Source organism: Astatotilapia calliptera, chromosome 15 (genome assembly GCF_964374335.1).
Source record: "Astatotilapia calliptera chromosome 15, fAstCal68.1, whole genome shotgun sequence".
NCBI classification, from domain to species: Eukaryota; Metazoa; Chordata; class Actinopteri; order Cichliformes; family Cichlidae; genus Astatotilapia; species Astatotilapia calliptera.
The window spans coordinates 36,668,743-36,686,517 of record NC_137436.1 but is presented as its reverse complement, the minus strand read 5'-3'; the positions used below and the strand labels follow the sequence as shown (position 1 = coordinate 36,686,517).

General features: G+C 40.7%; 2 protein-coding genes across 5 annotated transcripts; both read left to right on the top strand.

The window, feature by feature from the left end:
- Positions 1-856: 856 nt before the first annotated feature.
- LOC113006854 (WD repeat-containing protein 47-like) lies at positions 857-13,733 on the top strand. 2 transcript variants are annotated; one of them, XM_026143064.2, is made up of 16 exons: positions 857-1,072; positions 2,934-3,124; positions 3,209-3,292; positions 3,394-3,478; positions 4,039-4,347; positions 4,565-5,004; positions 5,702-5,798; positions 6,695-6,867; positions 6,953-7,210; positions 7,527-7,593; positions 8,895-9,052; positions 9,442-9,611; positions 9,720-9,890; positions 10,123-10,254; positions 11,701-11,919; positions 12,028-13,733. In XM_026143064.2, the coding sequence occupies exons 2-16, from the start codon at positions 2,967-2,969 to the stop codon at positions 12,168-12,170; spliced, it is 2,664 nt and encodes an 887-aa protein (XP_025998849.1). In that variant the 5' UTR covers positions 857-1,072; positions 2,934-2,966; the 3' UTR covers positions 12,171-13,733. The 2 variants fall into 2 exon arrangements, with proteins under 2 accessions (XP_025998849.1, XP_080145814.1); XM_080289688.1 differs by lacking the exon at positions 857-1,072 and having other exon boundaries at positions 2,395-3,124.
- Positions 13,734-14,217: 484 nt separating this feature from the next.
- On the top strand, positions 14,218-17,518 carry lim2.2 (lens intrinsic membrane protein 2.2). Of its 3 annotated transcripts, none has more exons than XM_026194852.2 (5): positions 14,218-14,376; positions 15,337-15,559; positions 16,064-16,204; positions 16,530-16,664; positions 17,365-17,518. In XM_026194852.2, exons 2-5 carry the CDS (start codon positions 15,382-15,384, stop codon positions 17,433-17,435), a joined length of 525 nt encoding a protein of 174 aa, XP_026050637.1. In that variant the 5' UTR covers positions 14,218-14,376; positions 15,337-15,381; the 3' UTR covers positions 17,436-17,518. The 3 variants fall into 3 exon arrangements, with proteins under 3 accessions (XP_026050637.1, XP_026050638.1, XP_080145512.1); XM_026194853.2 differs by having other exon boundaries at positions 14,347-14,517; XM_080289386.1 differs by having other exon boundaries at positions 14,348-14,529.
- Positions 17,519-17,775: the final 257 nt, after the last annotated feature.

Below are 17,775 nucleotides of genomic sequence, written 5' to 3'. Positions count from 1 at the left end.
GAATGCTATAGTTGCATTTCACAGAAATGCAAAGTGAAACATGAAAAATACTTTTAAACAGAAAAATGAAGAATTCATGCTGTATTGAACAAATAGTCTAAATTGTGCCACGTAAACACAAATAGATCAATAGCTAGTTTAGTCCAGATTTGAAATCATAACATTTTCAAGAGGTGGTTCATCAGAAAATGTTCTACAATTATAATTAGATGGAGTACCTTAGATAACGGCAAAGTTAATGTGTTTAGATTAACTTGTTTCCAGTGAAAGCTATATATTTAGCTAAAGTAACAAGGCTGGATTTCTAGAAGCAACTTTATCTGACCCCGAGTACCTCGGGCCAAAGGCTCCACTGTAAATGGGAGCATAAAATAATTTTAACTTAGTTTATGAATCAGTCCAGTGTCGCTACTAAGGCTGTTAATAACACTGTGGTTATTTGACTAAAAAGAATACACATTGTTGTTTTGCTTAACAAATTATTTTAGCCATGGCCAATAAAATGTAGTTAATGACTACAGTAATGAAAATTTGCCATTAAACAAGGGAACTCAAAGAGTAATTTTAAAAGGGTTCAGCCACTTTTTTCATCATTTTGAGTGAATATATATATATATATAAACCATTTTCTATATTCTAATTAGATGCCCAACTTTCTGATAAAAAAATGTATATATTAGCTTGACAGCAATTTAAAAACTCGTCTTAGAGATGTTCAAAGAAAATAGCATTTTTATTGTCTTTCTTTGTTATTTATCTTATTTCTTAAAATAAAATAAAATAAATCCTATCCTTTTTTATCTCCCTGAATTTCCTTTGAAAGTTGTCGCGTCCGTGCTGTAGGTGTGACCGCTGGGCGTCGTTGCTACAGTTGATTGGTGGTTTGCGGCTACGTCCGCATGGCAACCGCGAGCTGTGTACAAGAAACGAGGCAGGAGAAAGGAGCTTTCTGGCAACGCAGTAAAGCCTTTCAGCAGTCAAATACATCCCTGCCGTCTTCTTCGTGGACGTCGCTACATCTGGAGACCGCGGGCTTTAATGCGGCGGGCTTTAGGCGCCGACTGACTGACAGGTGAGATGCTGGCACTGTTTCAAGGCGGTGTTTAGCACTGCGCTGTAGTCTAGCACGGTGTGTCCCCAGTAAGGGAGACAATGATTGGCATGCTTATCATTTTTTGCCCTGCATTTGTGTCCAGTGGTGTTAATAGTCGTCACTGGCTGCCGTGCTCGAATAAACAAGGTGTGTCCGAGGACAGATAAAGTGCTGAGGCTGTCAGGTTTGGGCCGCAGACCTGCTCTCACATCCCGGCCCGGAGCTGGGTGGATGTTCTGTCTGTGTATGGAGGGAACAGGGCGGCGTCAGAAGCTGCTCTCCCAGCCTCTCTATGCGCTTCCTTAAACATACAGGGCAAGTGCACCATACATAATGAAGACCCCTCCATGTCTTTGCTGTAGCTGCCTGGGTGATGTTGCAGTGACTAACCATTTAAAGACCCAACCTTGGAACTGCATCTTTGATATGTTCCAGTATTTAAACTATGAGCCATTTAGGGACATTATGCATATGTGCAGAAACACCACAGATGCCCTTTGAAGCATAAAGCAAGCCTCCAGCAAAAGGGACATCACAGAAAAATACAGTTTAGTGACCGAGTTTAAAAGTGCAAAGGAGTACTACGAACTTACTTGAACCATCATAATAGACTAGAGTAAGAATTTAATTAAAGTGCAAAAATTAGCATTTTGCAAAATTAGACACCAGGATCATCAATGGGAAGGTTAACGTTCTCTAGGCGTTAAGAAAGAAAACACCTAATAACCTCGAACAGTATACTGATCTGGAAATTGGAGTGACACAAGGGAAAAGCATGTAGCATTATCTGTTAACCATAGTACAGACAGTGTGATGAGTCTCACAGAGTCCAGTGATGTGAGAGAGGACGTAAGCAGAGAGATGAATTCTGAAGTGTAGATAAGTTGCAATGTAGGGACAGTTTCATTGTGCTGACGGACAGTGGCCTAAATTATGCTGGAAAAGCTCCCAACAAGTTTTTGAAGGTAGAGAAGTAGAATATTCTACAGTGGCCAGTTTAACCAGCTGGTCTGTATTCTGTCAAGTATGAATTTCACTTGGTGTAAGCAAACCCAAAGGGAGAAAGACACATGAACAAACAACGGCTGCAGTAAAGCTTGTGAAAATAGAAATAATTTAAAACATGGTTTATGATTAAATGATTGTTTTCCAGTTACATTTTCAATTGGATATGAAAACAATGTGTTGTGTTGGTGTACAGATCGAGAATTATAAAAAATTATAAAAACTGGAATTCACCTCCGTTTTTGTTTGTCATGTATTTTTTGCAAACAGGTGTGAAAAATTTGGGAATGCATAAACCAAAATGTCAAATATAAGGGTCAAAGGTTAGATTGGTTTTGGAAAATGTGAAAGATGAAATACATTTTGGACTTTTAACTGTATTTATATATGTTTTACAGCTTTTCTCACAGAAAAAGAACTCCTCCTTAGCCAATTACACTACAGCAAAGCAAATAAAGTAATAAGTTAACACTTGAATAAAGAAATGTCTTTCTTTAAATGGATCTACAGGAAAAACAGACATTTTCAAACAAAACAAACAAACAAAAACTTTGTTTTATAATTAGAGGACAGTTTGGGTTATGAGCCACCAGAATTTCTGTAATTTTACACATTTATTTCTTACAATTTAAGGCCAAAGAGTCATGCTGACAGATTATTTTTCCATTTCTTTTCACTTACTACAGTATTAATATTACAATTAGAATAATTTCCTTAACATTGGGAACATCAGCATAAGTCTTTCTTCTTTTGCTGTGACCTTTCCATTAACAGGCTTCTGCCTTGTCTCTCTGTTTTCTTTTTTGTTTTGTTTTTTGTTTTTTTTTTTGTACAGCCAGCTATAAGCTGCCCCCAAAAGATCTGCAACATGACAGCAGAGGAGACGATCAACATAAAGGAGGCTGAGGTGATCAAGCTGATCCTGGACTTTCTCAACTCCAGGAAGCTGCACATTAGCATGCTGGCTCTGGAGAAGGAAAGCGGTGTTATCAATGGACTATACTCTGATGATATGCTTTTCCTCAGGTACACACGCTCATATGGCACAAGCGGGATAGAGAGAAGTTTTTCACAGGATTCTTAAATTGTTCATTTGTTGTTTTTAATCAGGCAACTCATTCTGGATGGCCAGTGGGAGGAGGTGATGCAGTTCATTCAACCGTTAGAAGGAATGGACAAGTTTGACAAGAAAAGGTGAGAGAAGCTATATGTGGCTGTTTCGTACCGGTCTTCACACAACAAAGAACATTTTTAAGCGTACTTGTTTGTTAGCACGTTTGCACTTGTGTTTCCAGGTTTCGCTACATCATATTTAAGCAGAAGTTTCTGGAAGCTTTGTGTGTTAATAATGCCATGTCGGCTGCTGAAGACCCTCTAAATGTATGTGTACTTTTATATATATTTATGTCTTTGAAATGTATTATGAACTAGATGCATGTTTCCTAGCAGCTGCTCGTTGCTCAGTATAGCAGCCTGTGCTTATAAAGCTACGTTAATGTAAATTCTCTGCAGTAAAGAGAATTTTAATCTTGACTAAAAAGAAATTACACATTATAGTACTTGTTAAAGTATAGCAAGTATAATCTCTGAGATACTAGTTTAGCAACAGTTTCTTTCTATGATTCGCATTATTTTTTTGGATGATGCCTACTTTTTTAGAGCGAACCAGTGTTAAAAAAAACAGTCTGTTACGGGCCACATAAGCTCTCTACTTGAGCACAGAGAAGTAAAATTGACAGGTGGGTTGGTATCTCCTTAAGCTGGTAAAAAGCCAGTTTCACAGCAGGCTTTACTCACTCCCATCCTATTGTGTGATAATCTGTGTTTGTAAGGAACAGCTAATGTCATCCTTTATCTGTCAAAACACCAGTGGGCTTCTGTATTGAGCACCCCAAAATATAATCACTGTCTTGCCCGCCTGAATTTTTCTGCTTTTACAGCTAGAGATCACCATGCAAGAGGCAGTAAAGTGCCTGCACAGTCTGGAGGAGTTCTGCCCGACCAAGGAGGACTACAGCAAGCTGTGTCTCCTCCTCACACTGCCACGCCTCACCCATCACGCAGAGTTCAAAGACTGGAATCCGAGCACGGCACGAGTGCATTGCTTCGAAGAGGCCTGCGCGATGGTAGCTGAGTTCATCCCTGCAGACAGAAAGCTGAGTGAGGCGGGCTTCAGGGCTAGCGGGAACCGCCTCTTCCAGCTGCTAATCAAAGGGATCCTTTATGAGTGCTGTGTCGAGTTCTGTCAGGTAATCTGATGCGCTATTAGTGAAAAGGGTTACAGTTAGGCTTAAGTGGCTGATAAAAGGCTCAAACCTGCAGAGGTGTTCAAAACTACTAAAAAAGGGTTTTATTGCAAAGTAACCTATTACTTTTTTTTGTTTAAAAAAACAAACTGTCTGGTTTTTGCACATTTGTGTCTCCGAAAAAATAGAATAGGTTTTAAGAAGCTTTTCTGTTTTGTAGAGTAAAGCAACAGGAGAGGAGATCACAGAGGGCGAGGTGCTGCTTGGCGTGGATATGCTGTGTGGGAACGGCTGTGATGAGTTAGATTTGTCGCTGCTCTCCTGGCTGCAGAATCTTTCCCCGGGTGCCTTCACCTGCGCCTTCCAGCAGAAGACCCTCAACATCCACGTGGACCGGCTGGTGAAGCCCAGCAAAGCTGGCCACGCCGACCTCCTTACTCCATTAATCAACCGTCTGTCCCCGTGCCCTACCTCACCCTTTCATCAAAGACCTCATTCGGCCGATACCTACATGTCGAGATCCCTCAACCCAGCTCTGGACGGCCTGTCTCACGGTTTGGCGGCCCAGGACAAGAGAGGCCTGGAGACAAACATGAAGTTCGCTCTTAGCCGGAGCCTCGTGGAGAATAACGTGCATCAGCAGGACGATTCACCTGAGAGGTAAAGTCAAAGAAACTGGAAAGGGATATTTCGTACATCTTGTTGGGAGTAAATATAAATGTTATTTTGCAAAATAAACACTGAACTTTCCCTGGTGTCAGGAAAACAAATTGCACTCATTCAGCATTCTAATTAGAACTATGCAGTCGAATCAAACTTATAAACCCCAGAATAAAAATGCTGCTTGACCGGTCCATGCAAAGATTCATTATTTAAATCCTGCCTACAAACAACTAACCACGCAGGCTATGATGTAAAACCTTTTCTTTATTTAAAATTCCTCTAATGTATGTTATTATACTTTTTAAAAATATATATATATTTAGGATAGATGTCTGCCAGACTGTTGCTAGTTTGTTTTACAAGGTGACTGCAAATAAAATGTCACAATTCTAAGGTTGAGACAGGATGTTGGCCCCACCTGTTGGATGTAGTCAAGCTGTACAACTAGGCGCAAAAATGCATCAGTGTTGATGTGATATGCACATATATGAGATCATAGTTAATGGATTTTATGCAAAACAGCAGAAATATTATTGTAGCTGACACAAATCTAGACTAATCTTCAATCACAGGTTAATTAAGAGCTTTTTAATTTGACTTTGCTATTATTGTTTGCATAACCCTTATAGATAAAATGTTTTTGACTTGAGATATAAAATCAGATAAACTGATTGATACGTCTTCCTAACTATAGGAAGCACCCACAAGGGCTGGATGGACCAAACAGCACACGCACACCTCTGACTCCTGGAAAAGATGGTGGGCCACCGTGCAGCACAGAAACACATGAGGTATGAACTGCAGGCCGTAAGCAGCAGACTTATGTGCATGGTTTAAGCCTGAAATCAGCCAGTGTCATCTGTTGTTTAAAGGTGAAAGTGAATGAATGCCAGGCTTCACCTCCGGGTTCTCAGAACAAAGTTGTTTCTCGACTGTTACGAAGAAAAAGCAACAGTTAGCTGTCTGGTCACTTGAGTCAAAGTCAGTGAAAGATTTTCAGTCTGGAGTTAAAGACACAGAATGAATCCCCCCTGAACTGTGTGGTCTTAACGCCTTTATTGCATTATAAATCCTGCCTGAATTCTATACTACACGTCCACATAGGGCACTTGCACCTTGCTGCCCCCTGTCCCAGTGTAGCGAGGTGGAGCTCATGGACACTGGAAACACATAATCTGCTTTGATATGCAGCCACATCCAAAGATGGCCTCCTGCTTTCATCATCACTCATCTTTATACATTTCAGGTCCCATCTAGAAGAGCATAGTACTTTAAGATTATATCACCACGTGTGTGTGTGTGTGCATGAAAAGTGGTGAGAGGCCTGAAGGATAATATACTGTTGACTCAATGCAATGAGTTCCTTGAAAACTTTTTTATGGGGTGGATGATGGAGGACAAGGCCTTGGGAGTTGAAGAGTTGTCAGCAGTGGCTCTGGGAACGAGTTTGCCTTTTATAATCTGGTGTGTGTGTGTGTGTTTTGTGTGTGTCTGGACACTTCCAAGCTTTGAAGCACAGAACAGTGAAAGGCACTATGAATTATTCAGCCTACAGGGCCTGCTTTGGTAAAATAGAAAATACAGTTTGAGGGATTTCTACATTTTCTGCAGAAACAATTCAACTGTTTGGGTTTTTTTTGGGGGGGGGGGACTCATTTTGGTGGCTTGTGTCCTTGTCTGTGTCCAGCGTCGTGACTCCACTGAGCACATCCAGGAGTATTACAGACAGCGGCTCCGCGTGCAGCAACATCTGGAACAGAAGCAGCAGCAGAAGCAGCTTTACCAGCAGATGCTGCTGGAGGGGGGAGTGAAGCCCCAGGATGGAGCCCAGCACAACCTCACAGAAACCTTCCTCAGCAGGTGAGGATGTCATTCCTACAGGATTTGATGTCAGCGAGGAATGAAACGCAAGCCGGGTGCTACGACAGAGCTTGTCTTTGTCTAGATCCATCCAGAAGTTGGAAGAGATGAATGTGGGCATCGACCACCGTGGAGAGGACATGATGGCGCAGCTGGGCCAGCAGTGGAACGGGCTGACGGGGAACAACAGCACATCTAGCCCCAGGGTGCCTGACACCCGTCACACCCCAGATAAAGGACCGCCGAGGGACAAGCCAGGTGGGGTGAGCAGCAGCACGCCAGTAAGCACCGGGAGCCACAGCTTGCCGTTGCTCAGTGAGTCCCCAGTTCCTCCCAATAAAAGGTAAGAGCCTCCTGCTATTGGTCTCCACCGAAACATCTTAACTTGTTAGAAGTTAGGCTCACATTTTGCTGGTGTGTAGGGAATGCTTCTAGTGACTGTTCAGCTGCTAATTAATTGAAATAGAACATGTATCAAAAAGAAGAATCAGATTTCAAAAGGCTATGTTTGCTATGTGTAATGCAGCTTTCCTCATAGCCAGCATTTGCTAATTATTATCAAATATTTGAAACATGTCACTCCGAGCTCTTATTGATGGGAACCAAAAAAACCCAATGTTTATGACTTGTTTATGCATTGTTCTTTTTTGTGCTCAAAGAATCACTGGCTCTGGTCCTACAGTCCAGGATGACTCCACAAGCTCTGCAACACGTAGCACACACGAGGTATGTAAGCACGCTCTGTTGATATTTAACTTCCATACATTCCACATACAGTGGTATGCAAAAGTTTGGACACCGCTGATAATTTTCATGATTTCCCTTCATAAATTCATTGGTTGTTTGGATCAGCAATTTTATGTAAATATATCATATAGCAGATGAACACAATGATATTTGAAATGAAGTTTATAGGATTTACAGAAAGTGTGCAATAGTTACTTAAACTAAATTGGGCAGGTGCATAAATTTGGCCACCCCAACAGAAATCTTCCATCAATATTTAGAAGATCCTCCTTTTGCAGAAATAACAGCCTCCAAACCTGAACACTTCCTATAGCTTCCAATGAGAGTCTGGATTCTGGTTAAAGGTATTTTGGACCTTTCGTCTTTACAAAACATCTCCAGTTCAGTCAGGTATGATGGTTTCCGAGCATGGACAGCCCACTTTAAGTCACACCATAGATTTTTAATAATATTCAGGTCTGGGGACTGAGATGGCCAATCCAGTACCTTGTACTTGTTCCTCTGCATGAATGCCTTAGTGGATTTTGAGCAGTGTTTACGGTCGTTGTCTTGTTGAAGTATCCAGCCCCAGCGCAACTTCAACCTCAAGAGACACTGTTTGTGGCATCCTTCGCCTCGGCTTATCTAAGATTTTTCTTGACCTGTCACTTCCAGCCTTAACTTGAACTGTGCCTGTGGTCTTCCATTTCCTCACTATGTTGCTCAAAGCGGAAACTGACAGCTGAAATATCTGAGATAGCTTTTTGTATACTTCCCTAAACCATGATGTTGAACAATCGTCGTTGTTTTCAGGTCATTTGAGAGTTGTTTTGAGGCTCCCATGTAGCCACTCTTGAAAGAAGATGCAAAGAGGAGAAAAACATGCAATTGGCCACCTTAAATGCCCTTTCTCATGACTGGATTCACCTGCGTATGTAGGTCAAGGGTCAATGAGCTTACCAAACAAATTTTATGTTCCAATAATTAGTGCTAAAGGTATTCAAATCAATAAAATGACAAGGGTTCCCAAATTTATGCAGCTGCCTAATTTAGTTTAAGTTACTATTGCACACTTTCTGTAAATCCTAAAAACTTCATTTCACTTCTCAAATATCATTGTGTTCGTCTGCTATATGATATATTTAAATGAAATTGCTGATCCGAACAACCAATGAATTTATGAAGGAAAATCATGAAAATTATCAGGGGTGCCCAAACGTTTGCATACCACTGTGAATGCTTAAACGCAGCTGCAAACTTCATGACAATGTTTGGTTTATTTTTTTTATCTTCCTGTGAAGCCCGCAAAGTGCAAAACACAGTTTGTTAAGGTGAGCCAGCTCGAGGACACACAGGCAGTGCGCGCAGTGGCCTTCCATCCCGCCGGTGCGCTTTATGCCGTCGGCTCCAACTCAAAAACCCTGAGAGTGTGTGCCTACCCGGAAACACTAACTGCCAGGTGAGAGCGGCTTACAGGGACCTACAAATCCACACTGTGAGATATTTAATTTGTAATTGAAAGCCACAGAAATACATGTAATTTTTGTATCTCTAGAGCAATTTTGATTACTTGAACAGCTTACTTCCTTTTCTTACTTTGAAAAAAGACAACGACCCAATATGAGCAAGCATTTGGCGACAGTGGGAAGGAAAAACTCCCTTTTAAGAGGAAGAAACCTCAGGGAAGAGCAGCCATCTGCTGCAACCGGTTTCATCAAAATGAAAAATAAAATTCACTCATGGAAAAAATCCAAAATAGGTGGATTCAAGGAACCTTTTTAATTTTTTTTCTTCATGCCTTCATCATTTTTTTTATCTGTCTGTGTCCATGTTTGTTTGCTTCTTTAGTGGTTCTGGTGGAGTGAAGCAGCCGGCTGTGCGCTTCAGGCGGAACAAACATCACAAGGGCTCAATCTACTGCGTCGCCTGGAGCCACTGTGGACAGCTTTTGGCCACTGGCTCCAATGATAAATATGTCAAAGTCTTGCCTTTCAATGCAGACACCTGCAATGCCACAGGTACACACAATAAGGAAAATATTAGAAAAATAAGTTTAAGCTGATGCAGAAACTCATGTTTCTTCTGTTGCTAAACTGCTTGGAAACATCTGTACTCTTGTGATTCAGGCCCAGACCTGGAGTTTAGCATGCATGACGGCACTATTAGAGATTTGGCTTTTATGGAAGGTCCTGAAAGTGGAGGATCTATTTTGATCAGTGCTGGAGCCGGGGACTGCAACATCTACACTACTGACTGTCAGAGAGGACAGGGCCTTCATGCCCTGAGCGGACACACTGGTATGTCCCCGTTTACCTGCAGCTGAGAGATTGGTCTAAGCAAACTCTGGATAGGGGTTTTCAAAGTGTGGTCCCCAGTAGTGTTTTATGGTATTGTCTGCTTCATTCATCCACTGTAGGTTCTTTGAAACACAAATTTAGCACGAGTACCAACATTTATCGCATTTATTGCAAAGTTGTTGAAAAGAGTTGTTGTGAACAGAGCTCAGATATTATGTGCTGTTTTGAACAGGTCACATTCTGACTCTGTACACATGGGGAGGGTGGATGATTGCTTCAGGCTCACAGGACAAAACTGTCCGCTTCTGGGACCTGCGGGTGCCCAGCTGTGTTCGGGTGGTGGGCACAACTTTGCATGGCACAGGTGAGTCATACTGAAACTTGCTACTTTGTTTGATTGGAAATGGTTTTTACCACACTGCTACAGGTTAGAGTGGTTTTACAGGAAGACACTTACACTTTTATGAAGAGCACGACTTCCATAAATTAGAAAGGAAAAAAGAGAAATTAAAGACAGAAATCAACTGACGCTTCAGGGCAAGTCAAAAAATATTTGAAAGCTACAGTTAGTTATTTTCTGAGGTTATTTAATATAAAAAAATAATATACTAAGATATACATGATTTTGTATGTAATTACATCAGTATACATTTATTACATTCTCAGAAATTTAGAACTAATCCAGTAAAAATAGAAATATGGGGAGGAGGCACCAGTTTTTTTGAAATGTTGGCCATGTTGCCCAGCTATCTTGAACACAGTGGATGAGATGGACATTGTTGCTCTGCCTGGTCTTGGTTTTTTATGTATGTGGCTAGAGACCAACTATATATGTTGTTAATCGCAAATAGCTCTTTCACACTATATATTTGCTATTTCCACTTTATCCTCTTCCTCCTCATCTATGGCCTCGTCATGAACTGAAGTGAGAGCTCTAACACACGGAAACATGCATAAATGTGCATTCCCCTACAGCAGCCACTGTAGCTAGGATGATATTTTAAACGCTGTAACTTTTAAAAATATATTGAAATATGCATCCAGTACAGTTATATATTTATACAGTTTATATTTAAAAATAAATGTTTAAAAATGTTAGCTGCAGGTAGTGTTAAAGTTTTACCTTATTTGTAGTATTTTCAGCTGAGTCTGCATTCGTTTTGTAATATTTTGTTGTTTAAATCTAAGCAAAAAGATGACAAAGTTAGCCGCAAAGATGCATTATCGATGGCCCTTTACTCTTAAATGTGGCAAATCCAGTTATTGCTGTTATTTCCAGGCTGCGGCCCTCTCTTTGTCCTGATTGCTCTCCTAGCATTAGCATTACCTCAGCTATCTGTTCTACCCAGTTACAGCAAAAAATCATTTAGATGATAATTAACAGTTCAATAAAATCTTGTTTGCTGTCTGGGTTATTTGTGATAACATTAATCCACTGATATCGCATTATCAAACACCTACCTGTCTGATAGCGACATGAAGGACACCTAAAGTAGGAGCATATCTGCTGCCTGCATGTTTGTAGTTTGTCAGCAGCCTGTCTCTTATGAAACTCTTAATATGAACAGCTGATGAAACCATAATCAAGCGCTGCACTCCAGTAAATTGAAATAATAAAACAAGTGTTTATCACTGTGGTGTAGTATTCGCTGATGACAACTGTAAAACATTTTGTCACAGTTTCCCTTTGCAAATGCAAAATGCCTGGATAACGTTTAAGGCTTTGAGTGTCAGAAACTGCTCCTGTCAGCAAAATACTTTTTAAGCTGTATCCAACAACATGACGTTCTTCACACTGTACGTTACTCAGGAAGTGCAGTTGCTTCAGTGGCAGTGGATCCCAGCGGCCGCCTGCTCGCCACCGGTCAGGAGGACAGCACCTGCATGCTGTACGACATTAGAGGAGGCCGCATAGTGCAGACGTACCGCCCCCACAGCACTGACATACGCTCTGTGCGCTTCTCACCGGGAGCCCATCATCTCCTCACTGGTTCCTATGACAACAGGATCATAATCAGCGACCTTCAAGGTAGCTTGAAATAAGTCATTGTTTGAAGTGAAAAATCAAATTTTGAAGCACTTAAAATTGTGTTTGTAAGCTCCTCCTGTGTGATATTTCCCCCTTCTCTGACCCCAGGTGACCTAACCAAGCCCCTCCCTCAGACGGTGGCAGGGGAGCACTGGGACAAGGTGATCCAGTGTAGGTGGCACCCACACGATCGGACCTTTGTCTCCTCGTCTGCGGATCGAACCGTCATCCTCTGGGCTCCAGGCCCGTGAGATTTAGAGAAAGAGCACAAGAGCACAGTTTCCACATACACCCCAGCTCCAAGGTGTATTGGTGTGCAAAACATGCATATCGTAAACGTCAAGTTGTTTATATGTTTAAAGATAAGTGCACATGTGCGTACAGTAGGGTGACAGGTGCACTTTTGAGCCAGAAAAGCCAGTCACTTTAAGGAGGACACTTTCTACGTATGTGTGTATATGAATGTCCATATATGTCTTTGGGTATGTGCCAATGTGTGCTCAAGCAACCATGAATTTCTGGAAATCTGAGTGTATATGGCTTTGCAGTTTGAGTCAAATTTAAGGAAAAATGTGAGGTTGAATTTCTAAATATACATAGAACATGTCTGTGTTCGCTTGATACCTTTCAGCTTGTGACTTTTATAATTTCAGCAAAGATTAAATGGCAAATGTGATACAGAGTATAAAGATGGTCGCTAATGCCCATCTTAAAAAGCACTTTACTTTACTTTGACTGCGAGCATACTTATCTTATATTGTAGCTCATCTGTCACACTGCCCAAGCAAGTACACTCAAAACATGGAGGTAAACAAAGAAGTAGGGTTGGTGTAATGTGACATTTAGCATCTTAACACAGCAACTCTTTTGATAATTTCTGCAGGAAGGAGCGACAGAATTTAATGTTCTGGAGAGAAGCCACATTTGGTTATGCATATCATAACGTGCCTTTTTTGTAACTGTTGTGTAGTTTTTTGGATGTCTGGATTGATAGATTTGTTTTTTTAATTTGCAGCTTTATTTTGGTATTTTATCACATGCCTTTTGTCAGCTGCAAGTTCAAACAAGGTTACTGCACCCATCAGCATCACTTATATGCATACAACAGTTTATTCACTTACATGAAAGCTCCAAAAAAAGAGTACCACTGGGTGTGAGTTACAGGCCGCACCCGAACAAGTCGAGTTAAGCTTTAGGAACCTCTTCTTGGGAACTCTGGTTCGAGCGCATGGAAGTGTTTACCTGCAGTCGGTCGATAAATTTGACAAGAAAAAAAAGTCTTAAATCAGAGATGTGGATTCACGAGAACCCGTGTCCCAGAGAAGGTTTAGGGATTTATAGTGAACTTTACAATAGAGTCCACTAAATGCAGACAACCATGAGAGTCTCTGTATTTTGGATCAGCAGGCTAATGTCAAAACAGTGGTAATGATGCACTTTAAAGAGATGCTTCAGGACTGCACAGTGTGAAACACCAGTGTCATTGGCTTGTTTAACTTTTAGCTTCACTTTTTTGAGCAGCCTGGTGCAAGTGTGAGACAGAGACGAGGGTACAGGCTGAGAAAACGACTGACCTTTGTGGGATTATCGTATTGTGCTTTACATTTTACCTTATCTGTGACTCTTGATGGCATATTCCGTGTCACTGTCCACCTGTAATAGTTACATGCACAAATGTGTCACAAGTAAGACAAGTGCCAAGGGGTCATTAGGGTTCAAACTGTTAAAAAAATAAAGTAGTGGCTGTCTAACACACCTTCTTTTAAGGAATACTTTGAAACAAACTGACAAAATAAAGATATCGAGTGAAGTAATTGATGTGTTTCATCTTTTTTTTTTTTTGTATCAATCACACACACCCACTGGCTGCTCGTTTAGCACAGCTTGTTAATACTGGGTTGGGTCCAGACATGTCAGCTTATACCTAATAAACTGACTGGTGAGTGTACATCACTGATTTAAATGATCTTAGAGCCTGTGCACACAGGTAGGTGCAAACATAGTTATGTGCAAGTGCAGGGCGCACATGGGTTCACCTTTTCCTCTGTGCAATTGCCAACATAAGTCTGCTACTGCCTATCCCAGCATACTCCCATTGCTACATGGCAGTAATACAGTTTTTGGCCTTTGATAGAAAAGCAATTTATACATTTTCACAGCTTGCCAAGTCTGAGCCAGTATTTTCTAGGAAAAAGTTTGAAAAAAAAATGATAGGAAGTCATACAGCACATAGAGAAAAATCAAGAGCAAGAGTTCAGAGATGCACTGGGGTGATAAAAGGATGGAGGTAACTGCAGAGAAGAGAGCAAGAGGGGGATTTAGCATCACTCACATGCTGCGCTCGATCATTCCCTCTTTTGTGCAGTGGACAATGAGGGCCAGAGGTACGGGGGCTTAAAAAGGATACGCGCACTGTCACAGCCAACAAACCTGGAGAGCAACCAGCCAAAACCAGAGGTATCAGTTTAAAAATGTACAAGTGTAAAAGAACGTAACTGAGTGTATTTGCCAGGAAAATATTAGTCTTTGAGGCCTTAAAGGGAAAAGGACAAAATTGCTTTTGAAGAGGAAAACCTACAAAGATATAGAAGACATGAGGTGTCAAGATTGGTGATTTTTATTTATATATTTATTTATTTTAACTGAGAAAGGATCTGTACAGCTTACAAACTGGACCTGTGACCCCAGTGTTGGTTCATGTTACTTAATAGAAATATATGGGACTCAGGTATAAAATTTCTTTGGATGTTTGGAAATTTTTTGGCGAGAAGTACGGGAAAAGTCAGTGCATGAAGTTGCTGGTTTACTGGCTGGCTGACAGAGCAGCAGTGCTGACGGTTCAGTTACTCAGTGGTGGAAGATTAGTTTGTGGAGCACAGAGGGGAATTAGTGATGAACAATGGCTCTGAACTGCCTGTTAGGCAAGCTTTTTGTCATACAGCAGTTTGAGTCAAGTGTTTTTCTGACTATATCCAATTCTAGAATTAAATTAAAAGCACATTTATCTGATGTGGTGATACGAAATGTAACTTTTCCATCAAAATGCATCAAGATAATGTCTCGAGATTTAAAAAGGAAAACGTGCTTTAAACAGAAAGAGGTAGCTCCTCAGACTCGCAACAAGTTTTGGATTGCTTTTATTGTAGTTATAAGAACTAAGCCACGTGCATGTGTGGCAGGGACTTGCTCTTTGCTGTCTTACTAGATGTAGATTTGGTAATGGATTTCTGTAATTAATGAGGAACTTAGCTTTGTGCATTTTTATGTGATCATCTAAAAGACTCGAGGGTCGACAGGAGAAAAAAACAAATCCAAAGACTGTGTGCAGCTGATCTTTCAGGAAATTAATATGTAAGTGTTGTGCACAAACTCTTAATTCTGTATTTTCCCCAACTCTGTCCTCTCTTCCCCGAGCAGCTGTTGAATGTTTAGGAGGACAGTCTCTTGCCAGGCGTCTCCACAATGCTGTATACTTTAGCAGGAGGAGGCACCCTCTGCGGCGTGGCCGCCCTCGTGCTTCTCATAGTTTCTACAGCGACGGACTTCTGGATGCAGTATCGATACTCTGGCAGCTCGGCCAATCAGGGGCTTTGGAGATTCTGCATCAACCACAAATGCCACGCCCACACCATCACTGTAGGTGAGTGGTCCACCTCAAGATTTTTTGTAACAAACTCATAAATTTAACTGTAACAAAAGTATCTGAATTCATGCAGACTATGTTGTGAGTAGAAAAATTTGTACAGCATAGAAAGCTAAAGCAAGTGCACATGGTTTATATGTAGGCTTAAAGACTGCAGTACCTCAGTTATTCAAAAAATAATGTTTAGCACGTTTAAAGGGCTACATACTGAACTTAGAGGATATTATGCTAGTATCGACCTAATATCAATATCAGTGTTGCTAGCGATACTGTCCACCTACCTCTACACTGCAACTGTGTGCTTTTTCTAAAAGTTAACTGGCTACAATTCTTATTTACAGTTAAATATTTTAAGCAGATGATTCTTAAGTGTTTTACACAAATAATCAAATTCATGGCAGGTTTTGTGACTTCTTGGTGAGGCAACACGAGCTGCACAATCAGTGCAAATGTAAGTGTATATTCAGCATGTGGACATGGTTCTGACCTTTTTGTTTCCAGCCTTCTGGGATGCCACACGGGCCTTCATGCTGCTGGCAGTGCTGAGCTGTTTTGCTGGCGTGGTGCTTGGACTGAGCGCTTTCACTAACGGCACCAAGAACAGGAGAGTGCGCACAGGTGGCATTGCCCTGGTCCTGTCAGGTAAACCAAGAGTGAGCAGATCAGAAAATACAAATTTCAATACAGTTTTATTTACACTCAATAATCACACCAACAGTCACACGACCAGTTGGGGGTGATAGGGGGCAGCCTGATGCCAGCCCTCTGTCTTGGGTTTTATTTTTGGAACTCTTCCCATCATGTAAAAGATTCCAGAAGCAATTATACATTCAAGTCCTGAATGCAAACTAATTAACTAAATGTCTTGTGTTGATTTTTTTCATATTTTGGGGGCAACATACAGGTCTCAAAGAAATATGTCTTCATGTTTTACCCAGTGGATTTTTTCTGTCTCCTCTGTTCTCAGGTTTTCTCGCTCTGCTGGCTTTGGCAATTTACACTGGTGTGACTGTTACCTTCTTTGGCAAACGCTTCTTGGACTGGCGCTTTTCCTGGTCCTACATCATAGGCTGGGTTGCCATTATTTTGGCCTTTGCAGCAGGTTTGAATTGTATTTATTTCTTATTGTAGGAGTCATGTTTAATGTGAGTGAATCACAAGCAACATGCTTTATTATTATTTTTTAAATATTTTATTATTTTTCTAATAAGTAATAAAACCAGAGCCTCAGTGTGAGGCTTTTGTCAAATATCAAACTTGATGATAAAATGACAAAAGGGCATTTTCTGGACACATTTATCAAATCAAATCAAATCACTTTTTTATTGTCACATCACATGTGCAGGCACACTGGCACAGCACATGCGAGTGAAATTCTTGTGTGCGAGCCCCACAAGCAACAGAGATGTGCAAACACAACAACACAAACGAGCAAAATACAAGAATGGCCAACCTGAAACTAATAAATATATGTACAATATATAATAGTGTATGCATTTCTGGATGTGTATACTAAATATTTTCCTACGTGTGTGTGTGTGTGTGTGTGTGTGTGTGTGTATACACATTTTTACAAATTAAATAGTAAAAAAATAAAATAATAATAATAATAATAATAATAAAATATATAAAATATACAGAGTTGAATATGTGCATTTAGGGACTAAGCAGCTTCTTGGCATTTCCTACCTTAGTAACAATTACTCATGGCTACTCTGTCCTTCTAATGAGCTTTCATTGTTTGAGAGCCATCGTTTTTAAGAAGGTATTTTAATACTTATCTACATATCATTTCCTTTTAGGCGTGTTCCAACTCTGTGCCTACCAGCGGACCACTGCAGAACCTGCTCCCCCCAATAACCCGGAGAGCTGAACAGCACTAACGCACTGCTCCGCTTGCAGACTGTTGCTGCTTTTGAGTACCTAGGATGGAATAAATGAATATAGATTCCTTTCTTTCTGGTTTCCCTGTAATACATATTTGACACCACGTGCTAGTACACCACTGCTTTTACTTTAATGTAGATACATAAACTGTAACTGTGTGAATTATTGATTTAAAACCAATTGAAAAATAATATTCCAGTTGGTTTTTAACACTTTATTTAACCAGAAAGTCAAACTCTTAAAATGAATGTCGTTTAAAGGTTATGTGACAGATTGTCCACTAGATGGCGCTCTAATGCCACAAACAGGAGGTATGTAAGCGCTCT